At 33.3% G+C, this 20661-nt stretch overlaps 1 protein-coding gene across 6 annotated transcripts in view; it reads right to left on the reverse strand.

The window, feature by feature from the left end:
* LOC144965271 (putative E3 ubiquitin-protein ligase HERC1) overlaps positions 1-20661 on the reverse strand; it is a 127770-nt gene that overhangs the window by 79285 nt on the left and 27824 nt on the right. For all 6 annotated transcript variants that reach the window (XM_078900435.1, XM_078900432.1, XM_078900434.1 and 3 more), the window contains exons 19-36: positions 18644-18776; positions 13810-13998; positions 12162-12353; positions 10244-10423; positions 9550-9664; positions 8376-8641; positions 7744-7875; positions 7145-7198; positions 6546-6631; positions 5738-5807; positions 5296-5561; positions 4586-4783; positions 4048-4168; positions 3365-3611; positions 2617-2726; positions 2085-2219; positions 1320-1426; positions 289-663 (exon numbers count right to left, since the gene is read on the reverse strand). In XM_078900435.1, coding sequence (XP_078756561.1) covers positions 289-663; positions 1320-1426; positions 2085-2219; positions 2617-2726; positions 3365-3611; positions 4048-4168; positions 4586-4783; positions 5296-5561; positions 5738-5807; positions 6546-6631; positions 7145-7198; positions 7744-7875; positions 8376-8641; positions 9550-9664; positions 10244-10423; positions 12162-12353; positions 13810-13998; positions 18644-18776 — 2976 coding nt within the window. The remainder of the gene's footprint in view (positions 1-288; positions 664-1319; positions 1427-2084; positions 2220-2616; positions 2727-3364; positions 3612-4047; positions 4169-4585; positions 4784-5295; positions 5562-5737; positions 5808-6545; positions 6632-7144; positions 7199-7743; positions 7876-8375; positions 8642-9549; positions 9665-10243; positions 10424-12161; positions 12354-13809; positions 13999-18643; positions 18777-20661) is intronic.

The following is a 20661-nucleotide window of genomic DNA, read 5'->3' on the forward strand; positions in this document are numbered from 1 at the left end:
ATGCATGATACATGATTTTTTTTAAAGGCCAAAATCTGTAACTATATTATGATTGGATAAACTACTAGAACATGACGTTTTAGTCACCTAGTATAGATATGTTGTAGGTTTCTCAGTGCTGCTATCAACGGTGTAAATGGTCAATTTAACTATTTTTAAAAAGTACAATTAAACAGAAAGAACAAATAAATATCTCTCACTCCAGCTTTTTTTTTTTTCAACATAAAAACCCCCAAAAAAAACAACAAACAAAAAAGAACAAAAGAAAAAGCCTGTCCAACAACCAACCTTCCATTGATAACATCCAGAAGTCATGATTGTACTTCCCAGTCCATAACCCCTACCCCCAGCACAATGGAAAAGAGTGTGATTTGACTCAACCATGCAGGCCACACATCGTTCTGAATCAAATGAAGCACTGTGTATCATGACGTTTTCAACAGAATCTTCTCCTGACTTTGGTGTAGACGACAATGCCGACGGCGATGATGAAAACAGCTGGTCATGAGAAGCAAAACCACCTTGTCTCCCAGATGGAGCAGCTCTTACTTGATCCAATTGAAGCTGGAGGAATTTCTGTCGTTGCTTGGTGGAATCAATGGCTTGATTGACAGGTATCGACCACATCATTTTGGATAGATTGGAGAACAGGAGTTCCACCATCTGGTAAAGAATACAATGAAAAAGTAAATCAAACATATTTCTACAAGGAACTGTGGATGGTTTTCACCACGAGAGAGCAGTCAATGGCATAGCTTTAAAGATGATTAAGCACTCCAAAAGAAAAATGGTTTGATATTATCTTTTCTCTAAGGACAGAATTTTTGCGTTTAATAACTTACCAGTGGTTGGGACAATTTCATGTCATTTCACCTACACATAAATGGGACAATGATAGGACTGTCAAAAACACTTAACATTCATTTTATCTAAACTTCTCATACTCCCAAGTAATGAGTGCCTTAGTAATAGTAAAAAAAAAAGATACTTCAAAATTTAATTCCAAGTCACCATAGCCTTTCCATAACATAATCATCTCTCTTTCTCACACTGTCATTCAATTTGCGCAACATTAGATGAAAAAATTAAAGATATGTTTTGTAGGTAGGAAGAGAGATAGCATTAAGTGTTCCTTTTATGAGTGGCAGACAATGAAATAAGTGAGAACAGGAATTTGGATAATACATCTAGAATAAACCATAAATAAATTAAGTTAAAAAAAAAAGGTAAAAAAAAAAACACCAAAAATCTCCCTCAAAAAGCCAAAAACACAAAATAATTAGTTGAACTTCTATAATTTTTTAAAAGACTATGGCTACCTTGATTTTATAATCCTTTTCTTGCTGCATCTCAAGAGCAGGAAGTACATTTCCCAACAGCTGAAGAGCAAGGATACGGACTCGTAGGCTGTCAAAACGAGCAAGGCCTAAAAGAAAATATTTGTGATATCATATTTAGGTTATGAAAAGTTTGATAATATTCACTATTTCCTAGTTAATTATTTTCATAGGAGAAAAAAAAAGTACCATCAAACTCACATTTAAGTTATGATGAAAATGTACAACTTTAAAGATTTATTTTACGTAAAAACTTCCGATGATATTTCAAATTGAATCGTTTTGTTTTTGTTTTGTTTTTTTCTTTGTTTGGTTGATTGGTTTTTATTTTTATTTTTTGATTATTTCTTTTTCTTTAAAATTTGCCTTTCTTATTTTTCATTTGAATCATTTACAGTGAGGGGGGGAGGGTGTACATTTTAATAATTTGGTCTTAATTCTTCACTTTTTTTTGTTCTACCATTTTCAACAGACACATTGAAATATTTGACTTTCATGAGTTACATCTTAAAAAAACGATTAAAACAACTTGAGATGAAACTTAAGGTGGTTCCTAGAAAGAAAAAAAAAAACAAGAAGGATGAACAAAGTTCATAAAAACCCTATGCATTAAGGACTGAATAACTAAATTGAAGAAAAACCCCTCATTACATTCTCAGATTTGCCAATTTACAAAAATCGTGCAACTTAAAAAGATATATTTAAGTCTAGAACGTTTCATGGTGGATAGCAAGCTTGCTTTGTTACCATCCTTGTCTTGTCCACAAGCCAGGTTGATCAAAACTTGAACCCATCTCCACTCCGTAAGACGACGTTGGATACTTTTAGTCGCCATGACATGACGAAGGAAAACAAGAAAGTCAGCAAGTACTGTCACATTGCCTTGAAGAGAAAAAAGAAATGTTTCATCACAAAGATGGACAACTGTTTTAAAATCTTCTAACAATCATTATTTCTCTTAGTTGTAGTTGTTATTGTTGCATTTTTTCTCAACAATAAGAAATTGAATATTGAAAATTTGTCTTTAAAACAGTGATAAAAATCATGAACTTTTGTATGATATTCATCTAATTCATATAGTAAGCATGATAATGGACTTGCACTATCACGAATAATAATAATAATAATAATAATAATAATAATAATAATAATAATAATAATAATAATAATAATAATAATAATAATAATAATAATGATGATGATGATGATGATGATGATGAGGATGATGGTGATGACGGCGACAATATTGACGATTAGAATGAGGATGAAGATAACTAACTTCCTTGAGATGATCTGACACAACCATGTTGTATGAATCCATCTAGTTGTTTCCACAGTAACTCTACAATGGACTGCACAATGCCACCACTCAAACGCTCTGATGATGTTCTGTACAGAAAATATATTTCATAGAAGCACTTTTACATCAATAGCTTATTAAATATTTATAGCTTAAATAACATAAGTACACACGTCACTCCTATTAAAATGGCCCACATCATCATATTTATCAATAACAACATGGAACCCAGACAGCAACAGTTAAGGATTATAAATATATATATCGACCAATTTTAACTGAATCTGGCATTACGTATGTCAGCATAAACAAAACACTAAAATGTAATTTAACACTAAAAAAAAAGATCAGCATCACAAATTTTCTTTCTTTTCTTACTTTCTTTGTTTCCTCTTTCTTCTTCTTACTGATATGTGACCCACCACCTTATACAGGTATTCAATTGGGGTGAATAAGATTTTAAGTGATGTTAAAACTGAAATGGCCTGAAATGTGAGATCTTAGTTATTGTTTATAAACTATACCGACCCATTGCCCTCAATAAGACATAATCCCTGGTTTCTTATTTTTTACAGAAAATTCCATGAGAGCATTTAAGTCACCATGACATAATACAGTTTTGAGACAAAAGTGTTAGGACTGAAGCAGAGGGCCAAGATTTAACATAAAAACTGCACTCTTTTCTTTTCATTTTCCACATATACATTATGTATTAATAACGACTTACCCAATAGTCAGAGAGATGATCTGTAACAAACGCAAACTGGAAATCCTTAAAATAGTTGTGAGATGAATAGACTCCAAATGGTTAATGACAGGGTGAAGGGTGTGAGAGCTACTGTTTGGTGTCTTGTTCTCACAAAGTTCAAGAAGAATGAGAGGCAACCCACAAAGCACAGTCAAGGATACGTCCACTGGCTTATACTTCACACTTAGTGCAAGAATGGATGACAGCATCAAGTGATTCTTGGTATCTAAATTAAAAAAAGACAAACAAAATAAACATTGACATGGAGTAATATCGTTGTCATACATCTTAGGTCTGTACTAATTTATGCTATTTTTATTAGTATGCACTAGACTGCGAATTTTGCAATTCTTAACCCTGTCTTTGTAAAGACATATGCTAATTGGACCAAAAAAAAAGAAAAGAAAAGAAAAAAAATTAGGGAAAAAAAATAATTTTTTTTTTTATCCTTTACAAGTAAGTTTCCATTTTATTCTAACTCAAAATAAAAACCTAAATAGAGTAGCAACTACAATGAAACTTTGACTTCAATCTTCAAACAAAGTAACTTCACTCATTTTTAAAAAAGCTTGGTCTGGAAATAAGAGCTGATAAATATTAAGAGTATGCAATTTAAAAGAAATTCTGTTTTGTTTAATGGGTTAATAAATTACTATACTAACACGGTCCTATATTTTCATTGTTGATCAAGTCCACCAAAGACCCAATGAGAACCTCGTAAATTCGATGGACAACCAATTGAATTTCTTGCTGGGTTTGAGCAGATGCTGCCTTGATCCCATCCTACAAAACATAAACATCACAATTTTATTAATGAAATAGGCGGTTGTGGGAAGCTCTCGGGTGAATTACAAATATGATATACACAGTTTCTAAAGCTTTATGACTGACTTTTTATGCACCTTTACTAATAATGTAATATTTCTTAGAGCTAATCTTTCCAAAATGGAGTTCACATTTATTTCATTGATGAAGATTTTTATCATCTTTAAAAATGAAAACAATAGTTTGTACAGTATTCATATACTACCATATTTACCAGTTATTTAAGTTTTCTTTGTAATATTATTGATGTTAAAATTATGAATTTTTTGTGCTTGCTTTAAATCGGGTGTTTGCTAGTATATCCTGCATTCTTTCAAGTCAAATTTCACATGTATCCTTTTAAAAATCATCACAAATAGTAAATTAAGACCCTACCTGATAATGAAAGAGCTGCGTTTTATTATTACTGTTTTCTGACCGTAGAACCAAAAGACCAAAACATCCAGCCAGAAGCTGGAGGTGAACAGAGTTGAGCAAGGTGGTTGTGTGGGAACTGTGGCCTTCTGTTTCGTGCTCTTTGCTTTTACCAGTAGACAGCAATTCTATGATTTGGTTCAGGGCATATAGACGTGACTGGGGATAAACATTAAAAAACAATTTGAATGAATCTAAACACAACTAAGAGGTTTTTTTTTATCATTCCAATGTTATGACAAAATAACCAGAGAGATTCGCTGGTTTGAAACGTGAAGTAAGAAAGATATGGGATGCACCAATTACAGGTAACCTTTCCATTGTATTGTGTCGTGTTATTTTCAGATTCTTTTCAGTAAATTCACCAAAGTTTGCATTTTTTTTTTTTTTTAAATTAAGAAATGAAGGAAACAACAGCCTTATAAAAGCCATAAAGTTAGGATAGATAATCATAATATCAACATGCCTACATATTGACATGAACAATTTGACAATTCTTCCCCAACAAAAATTAAGCAGCCGGCGAGGTTCATGTTTAATGAAAGATGATACAGTGCTAGTAACTATTTGAAATTAATATAATTAACCTCATCAAATAAAATTACCATTAAAGTCTATTTTAACTAAAAACATGATTGTTTTCTAATTATGGCGTAATGCTAGTGACTCACTTCAGCTCTCTCCTGTTGAATCTGCATTGATTTGACAAGCTGTTCAATTGGGACCAAGTCTTCATAGTTGTATTTCTGCTCCCCACATATAAACTGTAGCATATCCATGGCCAGTCTGCTCTGTGGTAGATGGCTAATGCTGGAATGACCACCTACACTGTGAGAGCTCTGACTTTGTCCAGGTGTCATTGCATCCATTCTTTCCTGACGCCAACGTACACGGCGAAGCATTTCTTTCACTTTTTGTAAAGAGTTCAGGTTGGGCCCTTAGATGCATAATGTCACAGAAATTATGAATACTATTTCATAACAATGTATCATTTACCAACTAGAGGAGCTAATAATCATGAGAAAATCAGATACATTTTATTATGTATAAATAGATTAAGGTAGTGAGATTAAGCACCCAATAAGGTTAAGAGCAAAAATGAAATTGACTCACCAAGTTGATGATGAGGATGGAAAGGGTTGAGGGTTGGGGTGGCTACCCCTTCTCTCCTTCCTGTCCCGTCCTGGTTAGGAGAATTTTGGAAAAAATGTATTTGTAAATACAAAATAAAAAATAAAAAAGACAGAAAAAAACTTAGCATTTATATAGTGCAATATCCACTAAACATGCTCACAGCGCTTTACAAGGGGTCCCTAGTCAACAGAAACACTTAAGATGTAGGACGAAACATGATGCCTGTTAGGAGATATTACAATTTTTTCCAACAGAGACAATGCTGTTAACAGCCTGGCACTCATTTTACACCTGAGTGTGGTGAGAGAATGTGAGTAAAGAGCTTTTTTCCAAGGACTCAACTATGCACTGCTCAGAGTGGGACTGCAACTTCCTGTCCAAAATAGAGTGTTATACCATAAGAACACATAGTCGCACAAGCTGTTAGAAACAAGACTTCAAAATGTATTGAACAAAGCTGAAAAGAACAGCTCCAAAAAAAGATTTAAAACATATCCTTTAAAAATTGTATATTCAATTTTGCTCTTTAAAGAAGTGTGTGTGTGTGTCTGTATGTGTGTGTGTGCGTGTCTGTATGTGTGTGTGTGCGTGTCTGTATGTGTGTGTGTGCGTGTGTGTATGTGTGTGTATGTGTGTGTATGTGTGTGTGTGTGTGTGCGTGTGCATGTGCTACACACGCCTTTTCATTTTCTTTCTTTTTTTTTTTTTTCACTTTAACTTTTTCTCTAAAATTTCTCACAAATTACCCTACATCCTTTACAAAAAGAGTTTGATCAATTCCAATTACCTGTGTATCTGATGGTATATCTGGTAAACTTCCCTGACGAGTTAGATTCCTCTTTGGGGAAACGTTAGAAGTCCCTTGATTTGGTTCTGCATAAAAAAAAAATATGAATATAACCAAAGTATATTAAATAATTAGATATTTCAACATGTAACCAAAATACAATGAGTGAATGTAAAACAAGTTTCATCAGTCAAGTCATATTATAAAGGACAAATGACAAATGCCCCTCAAAAATGCGATGGACAAAACTAGAAAACAGAGTAATATATTTAACATTATACCCCTTATGAGGATCTGCAGAGATCTGGAGATGAAAATTTAAAATGTCCTCTCTATTATTTTGGCAATCATCATTGCACAACCATGTTTACTAATAAGTGGCTTCCCATTGTCCTGTAAGACTAAAAGTATTCAAAGATATTAATGGTTATGTACAAGGAGACATTGACATTACTATTGGCAGGGTGGTGTTTTGTTTTAAAATCTAATGCAAAAAAGTTTTGTTACAGTTGAACATATCATCACAGTTGTTTTCAAATAAAAATTGGTCCAAGTTACAACTTAGCCAAAGTTACAAATACTGTTTCCTTTTAACTTACGTTCTGATTCTTTGGCAGCGATATTGGACTTGTGAAGAAGTTCAGAAGATTCACCTGTCAATAAGAAAGTTTATGAAAAAAAATTAATAAACGAAATGATTACATCTAATTCCAAGGATAAAAATGACAGCTTTCGTGGGCAATAAAAAATTAAAAGACAATGAGATTTACTAGTTGCATGATTTTTGTAGCTTTTTTAGATTGTTAAATGGACCCCTATGCTATGTATATAAAAACATTACAATAGTAATGAGTAAGGTTTCTGTCAGAATGCTAAAGTAGGCATTGTGATATCATGTCTTCATGGCTATATAAATTACATTGTTGTCTATTGATTTTACACATCTGTTTTTTGTTTTTAATGGCAAGAATAAATCATAAGAAACTGGCATATTAAACTGGTGTTTCTCAAAAAGATTTAAAAAAATCCGAATAGTATTATTTCATTTTCAGACCCCCAAGATTCCTTATTTCTCTGTCTCGAAACAAAAATGTTTAAATCTTGTAAAAATGTATAATAATAAATAAATAAAAGACTTCGTTGGAAATATATGCACTAAAACTGGAACATTTGTGTTTTAAAAAGCAACGCATCATACCCGAAAGAGGTGGTCTGAGTGAGACAAGTAGAAAGATGCATTTCTCCAAATACTTGTGGCACACTTCCTCGTAAGTCAATTGTACCTGCTTCCCTTGGATGCTGTTTTGAGACTGGTTGTGTCCATCCTCGTCTAAAAAAAAAAAGATTGAGAATTAGAAATTTAATTGTACCATATTGTTCAAGGGGTGTGTATTCAAGTTTTATTGCTCGAAATCACAACCATGTTTCTTGGATGGTAGCCATTTTTAAAAAAAACAACTTTGTCTTGCTCTCAGTAAAGAATCAAATTGAAATGGTAAAAGTTAATAAAACTATTCCAGTCAAAAACATGTTAAAATCTAGTTTTCGTTGAAATCTGATGGTGTTTATTCATTCATAAATCTTCATTTAGATTATAAATTTCGAGCAAAAAGGAGGAAATCGGATTTTAAAAACATGGGGTGGAGAGGGAGAGGTCTACAGTAATCATAAAAAATTAAACGGAGTGAAAGTAAAAGTAACCTGGTTCAAAAATCAGAAAAAATCCTTTAAAATAGTATAAAGAAATAATAATACAACAATGATCTATTTTCCATCAAAAGCAGAACAAACTTTTTAAAAATCCATTCCCCCCCCCCCCCCTCAACCTACCATCACTGTCATTATGCTCACGATCAGAATCTCCATCAAGATCGATAGTCTCATCCAAATTCTCCCTAGAGTGTTCAGGACTCTCCCAGAAACATTCTTCCTCACCAATGTCACTGGATGTGGTTTCGGGTTTGTTCTCAGCCAACCTCTTGCTTGTCAGAGTATTATCCGAGTCCTCTTCATTGCCTGACCGGCCTCTATAGGAAACCAATACACTACGCAATTTGTAGACAGTCACAAACAGGGACTCCAGTCTGATCCTTGGCCTAGAAGATAAAAAGCATTTCAAAGTTAGGTTTTTTTTTTACATAAGTTATGTTATTTCAAAGTCGATGCTGCCATTTTAATGTCTGTATTAAGTAAGACTAAATGAAATAAGAGCCTAAACCCTAAGAAAATCAGCAAAGTCTCTCCACTGATAACTTACTCTCAAAACCATTCCATTCATAAACAAGTGAATTTACCAATACTTCATTAACCCACTCACAGAGAGCACTTAAATCAACAGACAAACTGAAAATAAATTTCAAAACCAATCGTTTTACACAGAGATTTACAGAGTTGAGGGACACTGCAAAAAAATTGGTAAACAACATTGTGCGGCTATGTGGTCTAGTGGTATGACACTCGCTTTCGGATCGGAAGGTCCTTGGAAAAGACTCTTTACTCACATTCTCTCACTGTACTCAGGTGTAAAATGAGTACCTGGCCGTTAACAGCGTTGTCTTTGTCCGAAAAATTGTAATATCGCCTAACAGGCGTCATGTCTCGTCCTACATGTTAAATGTTGCTGTTGACCAGGGACCCCTTGTAAAGCGCATTGAGCACGCTAAGTGGATATTGCGCTATATAAATGCTCAATTTAATTTTTAAAATTTAAACAGCGATAAATAATGTTTAAAAAGTGTGTCTCAATAAAAAAAATTAAGATAAACAACATAATAATAGTCAAGGTAAAATATGACAGAGTAATACTTTCAGCACTTTCAAATAAGTAGTAAGCATTCCAATAAGTTTTGATCAAAATATCACCTTTGACAACCATTCTAAAAAAAAAGAAAAAGCAAGCGAATCTGAAATAAGGGCATCTTATTACGCGATATGCAAGGCTAAAATGCATTATTGATTTTCACCTTGTTAAAAAAGCCCAAATCTATACAAATGTGGTTCTCACCAGTCATGATCCTTGACCTGTTTCCATAGATTACAGTGCTTCAACAAGGCAGCCAAAAAGAACCTGGACACTAGATCAAGCCATTTCTCTTCCTTCAATTCACAAGTATTGAGATCTGTTTCAATTTTTAAAACAAATACTGTAACATGGGGGAATTACGTTACGCAGGGTAATTATGGTAATTTCTAAATAGATACAAAAAGTGTTTCTGTTTAAAAATTATAGGACTATGCAATAATAAATCCACAAACCAACTTTAAGTGAAGGCTTTAAAAAAAGCACCTGAAGTAGCCATAATTACTCCACGTTACATTATATTTATTTTATAACATATCAAAAATCAATTAAAGAGAGCATATTGGAAAAAATGCTTAAAAGTTTGTCTATGCAATCCAAAAAATAATTAATTAATTAATAAAAAAAGAAATAATGAAAGAAAATCAATCACAATAAAGGATCATTTCTGGAGAGGGAAGCATATGTCATTTGATCCATTTTGTGAGAAATTTAAGCTGGATATTCTCCAACATTACTTATTAACAAAAGGCATTTGTAACATTTTTCTAATACCTTGTCTCTATAAGTTTAATTTTCACTATTTTATAACTAACAAATAAGATTGGTGAGCAGTGCCAAAAACAACTAAATATTATGTCACCGCCCTCAATCATTTTATTCTTGACTTTCAATTTACCTTGGTAGTTGGCAAACTCGATCATCTTGACCATCAGCTGGTCATTAACGTCAGTATGAATACCAAGTGCTAGATCTAGAAGGTCTGTAGTCTCTTGGTCCATCCCAAGCTCATGGAAAAGACTGGACAAGGCCTCACGACTTTCACTTGTCATCACAGATATCTGGGATATGATTTTCTCTGAAATTGAATTTTAAAAACAAGTATCAACTCAATAATCTACAGGTAGCAGCTAAAAAATCCCAAGCTCTTTAAAAACATATCAAATCTAACATCTCCCCAATATCTAATTCATTATTTTTTTCCAATTCAATTGCATATTCACTATAATTTCAATAAAATTCATAACAGTATCAAAGAATCTTAAAGATATCATGGATAAAACAATTTTAGATAACCTAAATGGATATACAAATATATATTTTATTCCCTTACATTGATCTCTATTTTGGAAACAATTGCCAAATGGGGTTAAAAAAGAAACATCTCTCGACTGTTTGAAAAGAAAAGCTAAAATTATTTCATGTCTTTATTTTCCTCAGTATGCTTTTATACTATATATGATTATGGTTGTGTTTAATTTATCACTGGTTATATATCAATAGTTTAAGCCTGAAACAGTTGTAAAGTGCACAGGACATCATGGTGGATATGTCTTACAAATGTCATACAATATCTATGATTATGATTTCTATTATCATTACAATTGTTATTATCATCATCATTATCATCATTGTTATTACTATAATTAACATCATCATCATAAGATAAGATAAGATATACTTTATTGATCCATGTATGGAAATTATAATTTTGTATCACAACACAATTCGGTAATATATAAAAGAAATATCAAATAATAAATTAAAAGAAACTTGGCAAAGAATATTAAAAGTCTTAAAATGTACAGTGGAACAACAAGCGGAGATATTACGGTGACTATGATTATACTTATAATAAAATTCTTGTCCAATAAAAATATAAATAATCAAATGATTATCATGATACTTTATAAACTGGTAAAGGTTAAATGATATTATACTAAAAAGTAGAGAGGAATATAACATAAAAATCGTGTTATTGCGATTGCATAAATATTTCATCTGAGGAATAAATAAATTATTTTGCGGTTATCACCTTAATTCATAGAAATATTTATCATTTGCTTTAAAGTAAAAGATTGTAGATAAGAGATTGAAAAGGAGTTATATATATTATTTCTAAGAAGTAAAATGTTCTATAGATATAAATATAATAATTGAATCACCTCCCTATAATTTTATCCTTACTTCACACATAGATAGATGAATATGTTGGCTTAATTTATTTATTTTTAAAAAATAACTTCATCATCATCCATCATCATTATTATTATTATTATTATTACTATTATTATTCATATTATTATCATTATTGTTATTAATGTTACTATTATTCATATTATTATACATATTATTATTATTATTATTATTATTATTATTATTATTATTATTATTATTATCATCACCATCATGAATATCATCAATCATTTCTCAATCATATGTAATTTAAAAAATACAATCACCTTTTTAAAATTCTGTAATCGAACTAAAAAGTAAATTATTTTCTCAAGCAAAATTAATTTTGATACCAGTGAGGTTTAAGAACATTCAGTTAAAATTCTGCCCATTTGTTGCCAGGCATGCAAAATAAGATCCGATCGATTATCTCAATAACAGTTATATGTTACCATTTATTGATAGCCATTTACATGATGTGGTGGTAATAGGGGGGAGGGATTAAAAGAAATTAAGAAAATGTTCATCTATTAAGAATGGAATATAATCGCTGAGAATGCATACTGATTTGAATTTTAAGCTACCAATAAATCTTTTTTTTTTTAATGTCCCTTATAACACATGATGATAAAGAAACATACTCATGTGAGTATTAGACTGAAGTCCATTGCTGAAGAGAGGTGACTCAAGCCACTGCTCACACTGATTCTCACACTCTGCTTTTGGGGGCCCATGTAACATTCCACCAATGCAATTGCCTATGACATGACCACAGGTTCTGGCAAGGTCTATCAACCACGACCAAGGACTTTCACTGCTAGTTCCTTCCTCCTCTAAAAGAATCCATGAATATTATTGTTTTAGAATCAAATTAATTGCACAGGGGGAAAAAAAGGTAATATAAACAATTATGTTAACAAAGACTTCAGCATAGCAGTTTCTATTATCAAAAGGATAAACATAAAAATTACAAGATAAAATTAAATCATGGTATATCTTGTCATGAAATTGATATCATCATCAACGAATAAAATTATTTTTAAAACTGTGCTTAAATTGTTTATACATACATGAAAATATATAAAAATGAAATGCCCTTTTAAAAACATAAGATACCAGACCTGTTCCCCAAGTCTAAATACAGAATAGATTTTTAATCTCTAATGCCTTGAAATAAAAAGTCAATGATTCTACAAGGTTTCCTACATTGAGACTTTACCAATTTGGCTCACCAAAAATTGTGTAGAAATAGTAGTCACTGCAATAATGTAAATACGTTTTCATTGCCTTTCATTAATATCCTTTCTTACTTAAATGATATGTTTAAAAAATTCTTGAATCAAATCCTAAAGACACATACAAAAAAAAGGAATTAAATAAATTCAATACTTCATATAAAATTAGTGATGGCTTGCAAAATACCACCAAAAATCAAAACTTCCTTATTTCATAATCTGTATTTCAGTATCATAAGTGAAAATTGAAGGTTAATATGTTATCATACAACTATCAATGTTGGCATGTTGTGTAATAAACACTAAATAATGAATTGGTGAGTTAATGGAAAAGCGGTAATCATGTATCTTTGGACTAAGAGAGGTAGTGGGTTAAAATCAAGGAAAAACTTGAATTTCTTTTTTTGGATTCATGTGATTTTAAAGATATGTCCTTTACAGCCCTATCACAATAAACTTTAAGATAAGATAAGATAAGATATATTTTATTGATCCTGAATGGAAATTATCATAAAGTTACACATCATTCATCGTTATATTAGCACAGATTTATACACTGTCATGAACTAATTGATGAAAACACGTAGCTAATTAAAAGCAAAATAAACATCATATATAATAAAATAAAATAAAATATCCATAAAATATACAGCAGTTACAAGCAATGCAATAAAAATTGGACATGAAAGTAGAGTAGAGTTGTAATAATGGATTTAAAATGTAACTAGAATTTTGAAAATAGATTGTGAAGGATTGAACATAGCCAACACAGGTTGATAAAAAGTAAATTTGAATGTACTTGTTTAAATATATAAATAATGTAGATATAGCACCATGTAAACATGCATAAATAAATAGATTTTGGAGAGAACTAATTAATGAATATACGAAGCTAATTATAAAAACAAACTTTTATAATGGTTTTGTACAATTATCTATATTTAAAATAGAGATGCTTCCTTTCTCATGACCTTACAAGTAGAAAGGGAAACTGATTAAACCTTTTAAAAACAACTGACTGTTACCACACATGATAAGTCTTCTTGCACATTACCTTGTTTGAATTCTAGTTCCTTCTCTTCCAGGAAAACAGTGTCGGGAAGAGATTTACATAACTTGTCAAGGTATGGAAGTAAGCTGAGAATTTGGTAGAGGATGGGCATCACTAGATGCAAGGGTAAGATAAGGATGGCACTTAAAACATGGCTTAACATCTTGCCTGCGGGAGACTGGAGTAAAATATCTGTAAAGGAGAGGACAAGAGAGTTAGTTCCATTTAATCTGGTCTTTGTTAGATAATTGTAAACCTATCAATTGTAATGAGGTAAGAAAAAATTAATAAAATGTAGCTGAAAATATGAGACAGGCGTTATCAATCTTTGACATATTTATAGAATCTAATAAACAAATATAACTATTATATAGCGCTTGTCCATAGTTTAAGTACCATGCTATAAGCCCTTTACAGTATGCATTTGTATAATACCTTCTAATTTTACATAAATTTTTATCAGAATGGGAAAAAACTGATGTAAAATTATGAGGTATTTTTGTGTCAAATGATTAAACAACCATATTGTACAAGTGTGAACAAAGAAGTCCACCAAGAGAAATAAACACGAAAAAAAAAATGCCTTTCCCAAGAGCACACTGCCAAAGTCATCATCATCATCGCCTTTTTCACCCTGGGTCAGGGTATAGGCCACAGACAAACAGTTTCCATCCTTCTCTATCCTGAGCTAACTTTTTTATCTCATTCCCGGTCTTACCACTTCTCTGTATATCAGCTTCTTTAATTCTTCTCCATGTTCCTCGTGGCCTTCCCCTTGATCTTCTGCCCTGAGGGTTCCAGTCCAATACTTTCTTTGTTATAGTTGAGTCATTCTTTCTAAGCGTGTGTCCAATCCACCTCCATCGTCTTCTTCCTATTTCCTCTCCCACTGGTTTCTGCTGTGTTCTTTTCCATACTTCTTCATTTTTTATTCTATCCATCCATATTATTCTGAGTAGTTACGCATGCACCTGTTTACGAAAATCTGTACCCTCCTTATACATGTCTGTGATGAGTTCCAAGTTTCAAATCCATACAGTAAGACAGACTTCACGTTTGAGTTGAAAAGTCTTAGCTTTAGTCGAAGGGAGATATCTTTAGTTCTCTGTTCAAAGATGTGAATGCAGCCTGTGCCTTTCCTATTCGTGCTTTCACCTCTGCTTCCGTGCCTCCATCCTTGTCAATTATACTTCCGAGATAGCAGAAAGTGTCTATATCTTCGAGTTCCCTTTGACGCATACCTATCCTCAAGACCTTTGACTTTGCAGGGTGAATTCTTAGACCAATTGATTCCGAGAGGCTGTTTATAATTGTGGTTTTTGCTTGCATCTGGTCCTGGGTGTGGGACAAAAGAGCCAGATCATCTGCAAAATCCAGATCATCCAACTGTGTCCAGGGGGTCCACTGTATCCCATTTCTTCACCCTTTGTTGGAGGTTTCCTTCATTAGCCAATCAATGGCAAGGATGAACAGGAATGGTGAGAGCAAGCATCCCTGCTTGACACCAGTCTTACTTTCAAAGCTGTCAGTCAGCTGATCTTCATGTACAACCCTGCAACTTGATCCTTCATACATTTCCTTGATAAGGTTTACTATCTTTTCAGGGAGTCCATAATGTGCCAGAATTTTCCACAATGTTGTTCTGTCAATACTGTCGAAAGCCTTCTCGTAATCCAGAAAGTTGACAATAAGAGGAGAGTTCCATTCTATAGACTGTTCCACTATGACTCGCAGAGAGGCAATCTGGTCGGTGGTTGAACGGTTTTTCCGAAAACCTGCCTGTTCGTCCCGCAGTTTAGCATCTGTTGCATTCTGAATTCTCTCTAAAATAATACGGTTGAAAACCTTTCCTGGGATAGAAAGAAGAGTGATTCCTCAATAATTATTACAATTACTGAGGTCCCCTTTCTTTGGAAGCTTGATAAGATGTCCTTCCTTCCAATCCTTTGGGTATATCCTGTCATTCCAGATTCTCTCAAATAGTGGGTGCAGGGCCTCAGCATTTCTTTCAGCATCAACTTTTAGAGCTCAGGTGGAATATGGTCTGGTCCAGCAGCTTTCCCCCTTTTCATCTTGTTAATGGCACCCACAATCTCTGCTATTGATGGTGGATCACAGCTAATTGTAGCTCATTCCTTGCAGGCAACATTTCTGGCTGGTTGTCTGGTGGTGGTCTGTTCAGAAGGCAGTTGAAATGTTCCCTCCATCGTTCAGATTGAGCCTCTTTTCCAAAAATAGTTTTCCCATCTTTGTCTTTGACTGGTACCTCTGGTTTTCCATATTTTCCAGCAAGCGTCTTGGTAGTTTGATAAAGGATCCTCATGTGTCCTCCTGTCACTGCTGCTTCTGCTTTCTCTGCAAGTCTGTTCATGAATGCTTCCTTGTCTTTCTTCACAGACCTTTTGACTTCCTTAGCTATGGCTCGATACTGCTCTTGTGCATCCAGTCTTGAAGCCCTTGTTCGGCTTGCATTCACTTGTTCCTTCCTTGTTCTCCTCTTTTCAATAAGGTCAAAGGTGGTTGGACTTATCCATTCTTTATGTTCCGATTTCTTTACACCCAATACCTCGTGGCAAGTTGTTATGTAGACTTCCTTGATCTTTGCCCAATGTGACTCTACATCTATGTCCTCGAGCTCAGTAAGAGGTTGGAATCTATTACTCAATTGTAGTTTGAATTCCTCATTCTTTTCCCCATCAAGTGCATTCACCTCGAATTTTCTTCTTGTATGTGATCTGGTCCCATGCTTTCTGAGTCGGAGCTTAAGCTTTGCCAATAGCAGGTGGTGGTCTGATCCAACATCTGCCCTTCTCCGTACTGTCACATCTTCCAATGAACATCTGAATCTTCGAGAGATACAAAAATGATCAATCTGATTCTATGTCACACCATCTGGTGAGACCCAAGTTGCTTTGTGGATCCTCTTATGGGGGAACACTGATCCTCCAATCACCAAACTGTTGAATGCACAGAAATTTGCAAATCTCTCACCATTATCGTTCATTTCTCCCATGCCATGACATCCCATGATACCTTCATAACCTACGTTATCCTGTCCCACTTTAGCATTAGCATCTCCCATCAATATGTTGACGACATTCCTTGGCAACTTGTCAATGACTTGTTGTAGCAGACTATAAAATGTATCTTTGTCCTCATCTGTTGCATCATTTGTTGGGGCATAGATCTGTACAATGTTCATGCTGATCTTCTTACTCCGAATTGTAAAGGACGCCATGATGATCCTTTCTCCGTGTTGTTCCCATCCTCTCAGTGACTTCTGGGCAAACTTGCTTAGAATTATTCCTACTCCCTGTGTATGAATGCCGTCCTCTCTCCCTGAATATAAAATCTTCTCCCCAGACTTGAGAGGTTTCTGTCCGGATTGTATCCAGTGGGTTTCGCTTACTCCAAGTATATGCAGCCTGTATCTTATCTCAGTCACAGCTTGAGAGCTTTTTCCTGCTTCATATATGGTGCGAACGTTCCACGACGCAATTCGAAGCTGCTTGTTTGGCGAAGATGTCATCGGGTCAGCAGAGTCCTTTCGGCTTTGTCTGTTGTCCTTCATAAATTCTGTCATTCCAGAAACTCTTCGGTCGCCCAAGCTAAAAAAAGGATTTGGTTTGTCCGTCTGCGTTTCTGTAACGGTTTGAGTTTAACAGAAAAGGGTGTTAACCCTTTGCCAACCCCCAAACTTGAGGACCAGGTGACTCAAAGATGGGGGAATCACACATCATTAGTCGCCTTTTACGACACGCTGGCTTGGCGTTGGGCTATTCTTGACCCTCTCAGTTGAGGGACCCCGGACACCACACAGGGAACTGCCAAAGTGCTTTCACAAAAATTTGTCTTAAGGTTGAAACGAGCAGGAAACATAAGTACTAAAACAAATAAATGAGTAACATAAATCAGTTAAATAATTAACCCAGTATGATAAATCCAAAAATAAAATGAAAAATTACTTTTCATGATAAAATCAAGACAGACCTGTTAAAGCTGGAAAACCAAATTGACTGTTTTTCAAACTCAAATTTAGTTTTTACACAACTCTTAATACCCTTTAGATCAACAAAAAATGAGGCAAACCAAATAAGGATAAATTTAAAGGATATGTTGATGGTGAATTGTAAAGTCAAAAGTCCAGTCGACCGTAAAAATGTAAACAGACAGTCATTTTCAGGTAACTTGACTTCATTCAACTACAGCATCATTCATTACAACATACCTAATAGTAAGTATAACTATAACACTGTCGGGATAAACAGTGAGTAGGATTTTTGTGGAGATGTAAAAATAGCACTGACATTCATTGACCCACTGGGGAGACAGTGAGCTGTCTTCACTCACTGGTTCAACTCCCATGAAGAGAGAAGTTGGCACATCAAGCATATTTAGCGGAAGATGGAGGAAAGGGTCTCTGCACTATAAATAGCACAGTCAGAGCCGGACATTCCAGTTATTTTTGTCATAGAAGTTTTTAATTTTCTTTTCTATACTTTTGAATGAATTGAAGATGGTTGGTGAATCGATAGTGGTGAGGCAGAATTTCTGACTAAGTTAACAATAACAAAGTATTGATGATGATGATGATGATAATGATAATAACAATGATGATAATATTAATAATAATAATAATAATAATAATAATAATAATAATAATAATAATAAAATTACAATAACGACAACGCAGTTTCGCAGAAGAAAAATAATAATAAACTTCAAGTTTAAACATAAGGTGCTCTACTGTAAAAATATAATACAAATTTGGTACAGTGACACAGCATTTTTATTAAGAGAAAAATTAAATATAGATTGATATCGCCTTTTAACATACCTTCGACCTGCTCTATCAAATCTTCAGATCCTTTATTTTCTGTGATAACTCTGTGAGCGTTGCTGATGATTTCTCCACACACAGGGAACAATAACAGCAAGTGTTGGTGGATATGTTTGACCACAGATGGCAACTATGTCCAAGAAAATAAAAGATAAAGCAGGATTGATTCAGTTGTTTTCTTATGCTTGCATGCACTTTTATTTTCTGCTCTAATTATTCATAATTTTTTTTTTTTTTTGTGTGGACATATATGAACTTCATTAGAAAAGGGACCAATGTTTATGTTTTATGTTTTTAAGGGTTTTACGGTGCTTGCAACACATTTAGGTTATATCAGCGCCAGTAAAAAGGAAGAAAATGGGATAGTCGAAAGTTCTAGAATTACAATTAAAGCACCCAAGAGAGAGTAAGACAAAGGGGAATTGGGAACAAATAGGGATCAGATGTAGATTCCAAGAGCATACCATCAATATACTTAGCTTGAGATCACCTATAAGTCTCATCCGGACACAAGCACAAAATCCAACAAGGAGGAATACACTCAAATGCTTACATCATACATTAAAAATAAATATAATATTAAATAACAGAGAGATGATTTACAAGGAAAAAAATATCATCTCTCAAAACAATAACTATGCATTTGACTGTTTCCCTCCCAGCCAGGACTCGGGCCAGGGCCAGGACAAAACCAAGTAATCTCATTCCAAGACAAAGACAGAAAGCATGTTGGAAAACAGATATAAGGGGATAGAAGACACAATATGTACCCCCCTGCCCGCTATGGGAGGTCAGGATCCCCACCCAGAGAAAAAGGGACCAAGATCTATCACGCAGTGAATGGGTCTGTTAGATCTGGCAGAAAGTAATTTGCGATAAACTAGCGTCCTATCCAAAGGACAGCAAGCAATTGCTATTGTCCATTTCACGCTGTAGAAATAACAGGGATAAACTCCGGTTCCATGGGCCTGACTCAGAAGGAGAAAAATTATACTTTACATCCATCAGAATCAACCATAATAATAAAAATGCCAGTATTCTCCTAAGATGTTAATCTCTCAACTTCCAATTTTTTAGATGACCACAACAGTAACTCTTGCAATTTGAAAGCATCATTTACAGAAATTCTAAGATAAATTCGAAATGAATGGTATTTAAAGTTTGGAAGAGGGGAAGTAAGATTATAATATCCTTTCTTAATCCAGATAATATTTTTAAAAATAGAAAATAGATACAAAATAGATACAAAATAGATAATAATAATAATAATAATAATAATAATAATAATAATAATAATAATAATAATAATAATAATAATTATAATAATAATAATTATAATAATAATAATAATAATAATAATAATAATAATAATAATAATAATAATAATAATATATACTTTATTCATCCATAAAAATGGAAATTCGTTTACAAACGTGGCATGCATAAAAATGTATAAACACAAAGTTGAGAATCTATGGCGACAATATATATATATATATATATATATATATATATATATATATATATATATATATATATATATATATATATATATATATATGAGCCAATGTCAAAAGGTGCCCGCCTGATACCAGTGTTAAGAAAATTTGATTTTTAATTAATTATGGGCTGTTTTCATTGGGTTAATGCTTGTAATCAATTGATAATATGAAGAAGAGATAAAATGAGATAGCTCAACATACTCTGTTCAACAGAATATGAAATAACTTGAAAGTGAAATTTGAATGCTGTTTGGCATGTGCTTAAAACGAGGTCAACGCATGACCTTTTTAGAAATCATGTAGAAATTAAATGTGATGTTTTAGCTCACGTGATTGAAATTTGACTAATAGTATAAAGTCAAAATTTACTTTTGAACGCAATTGCAGTATATTACATATCTGTTTAAGTTTCATATAGACTTCTTAAAAAGTTGGTGTTGCTTGTGACCTTTGGTGTCAAACACAGCACAATACTAAGACTCGACAAGAAACTTTAAAGCTCATGTTTAATGT

The sequence above is a fragment of the Berghia stephanieae genome, chromosome 2 (assembly GCF_034508935.2).
Source record: "Berghia stephanieae isolate SIO BIC M18660-M18661 chromosome 2, UCSD_Bste_1.3, whole genome shotgun sequence".
NCBI classification, from domain to species: domain Eukaryota; kingdom Metazoa; phylum Mollusca; class Gastropoda; order Nudibranchia; family Aeolidiidae; genus Berghia; species Berghia stephanieae.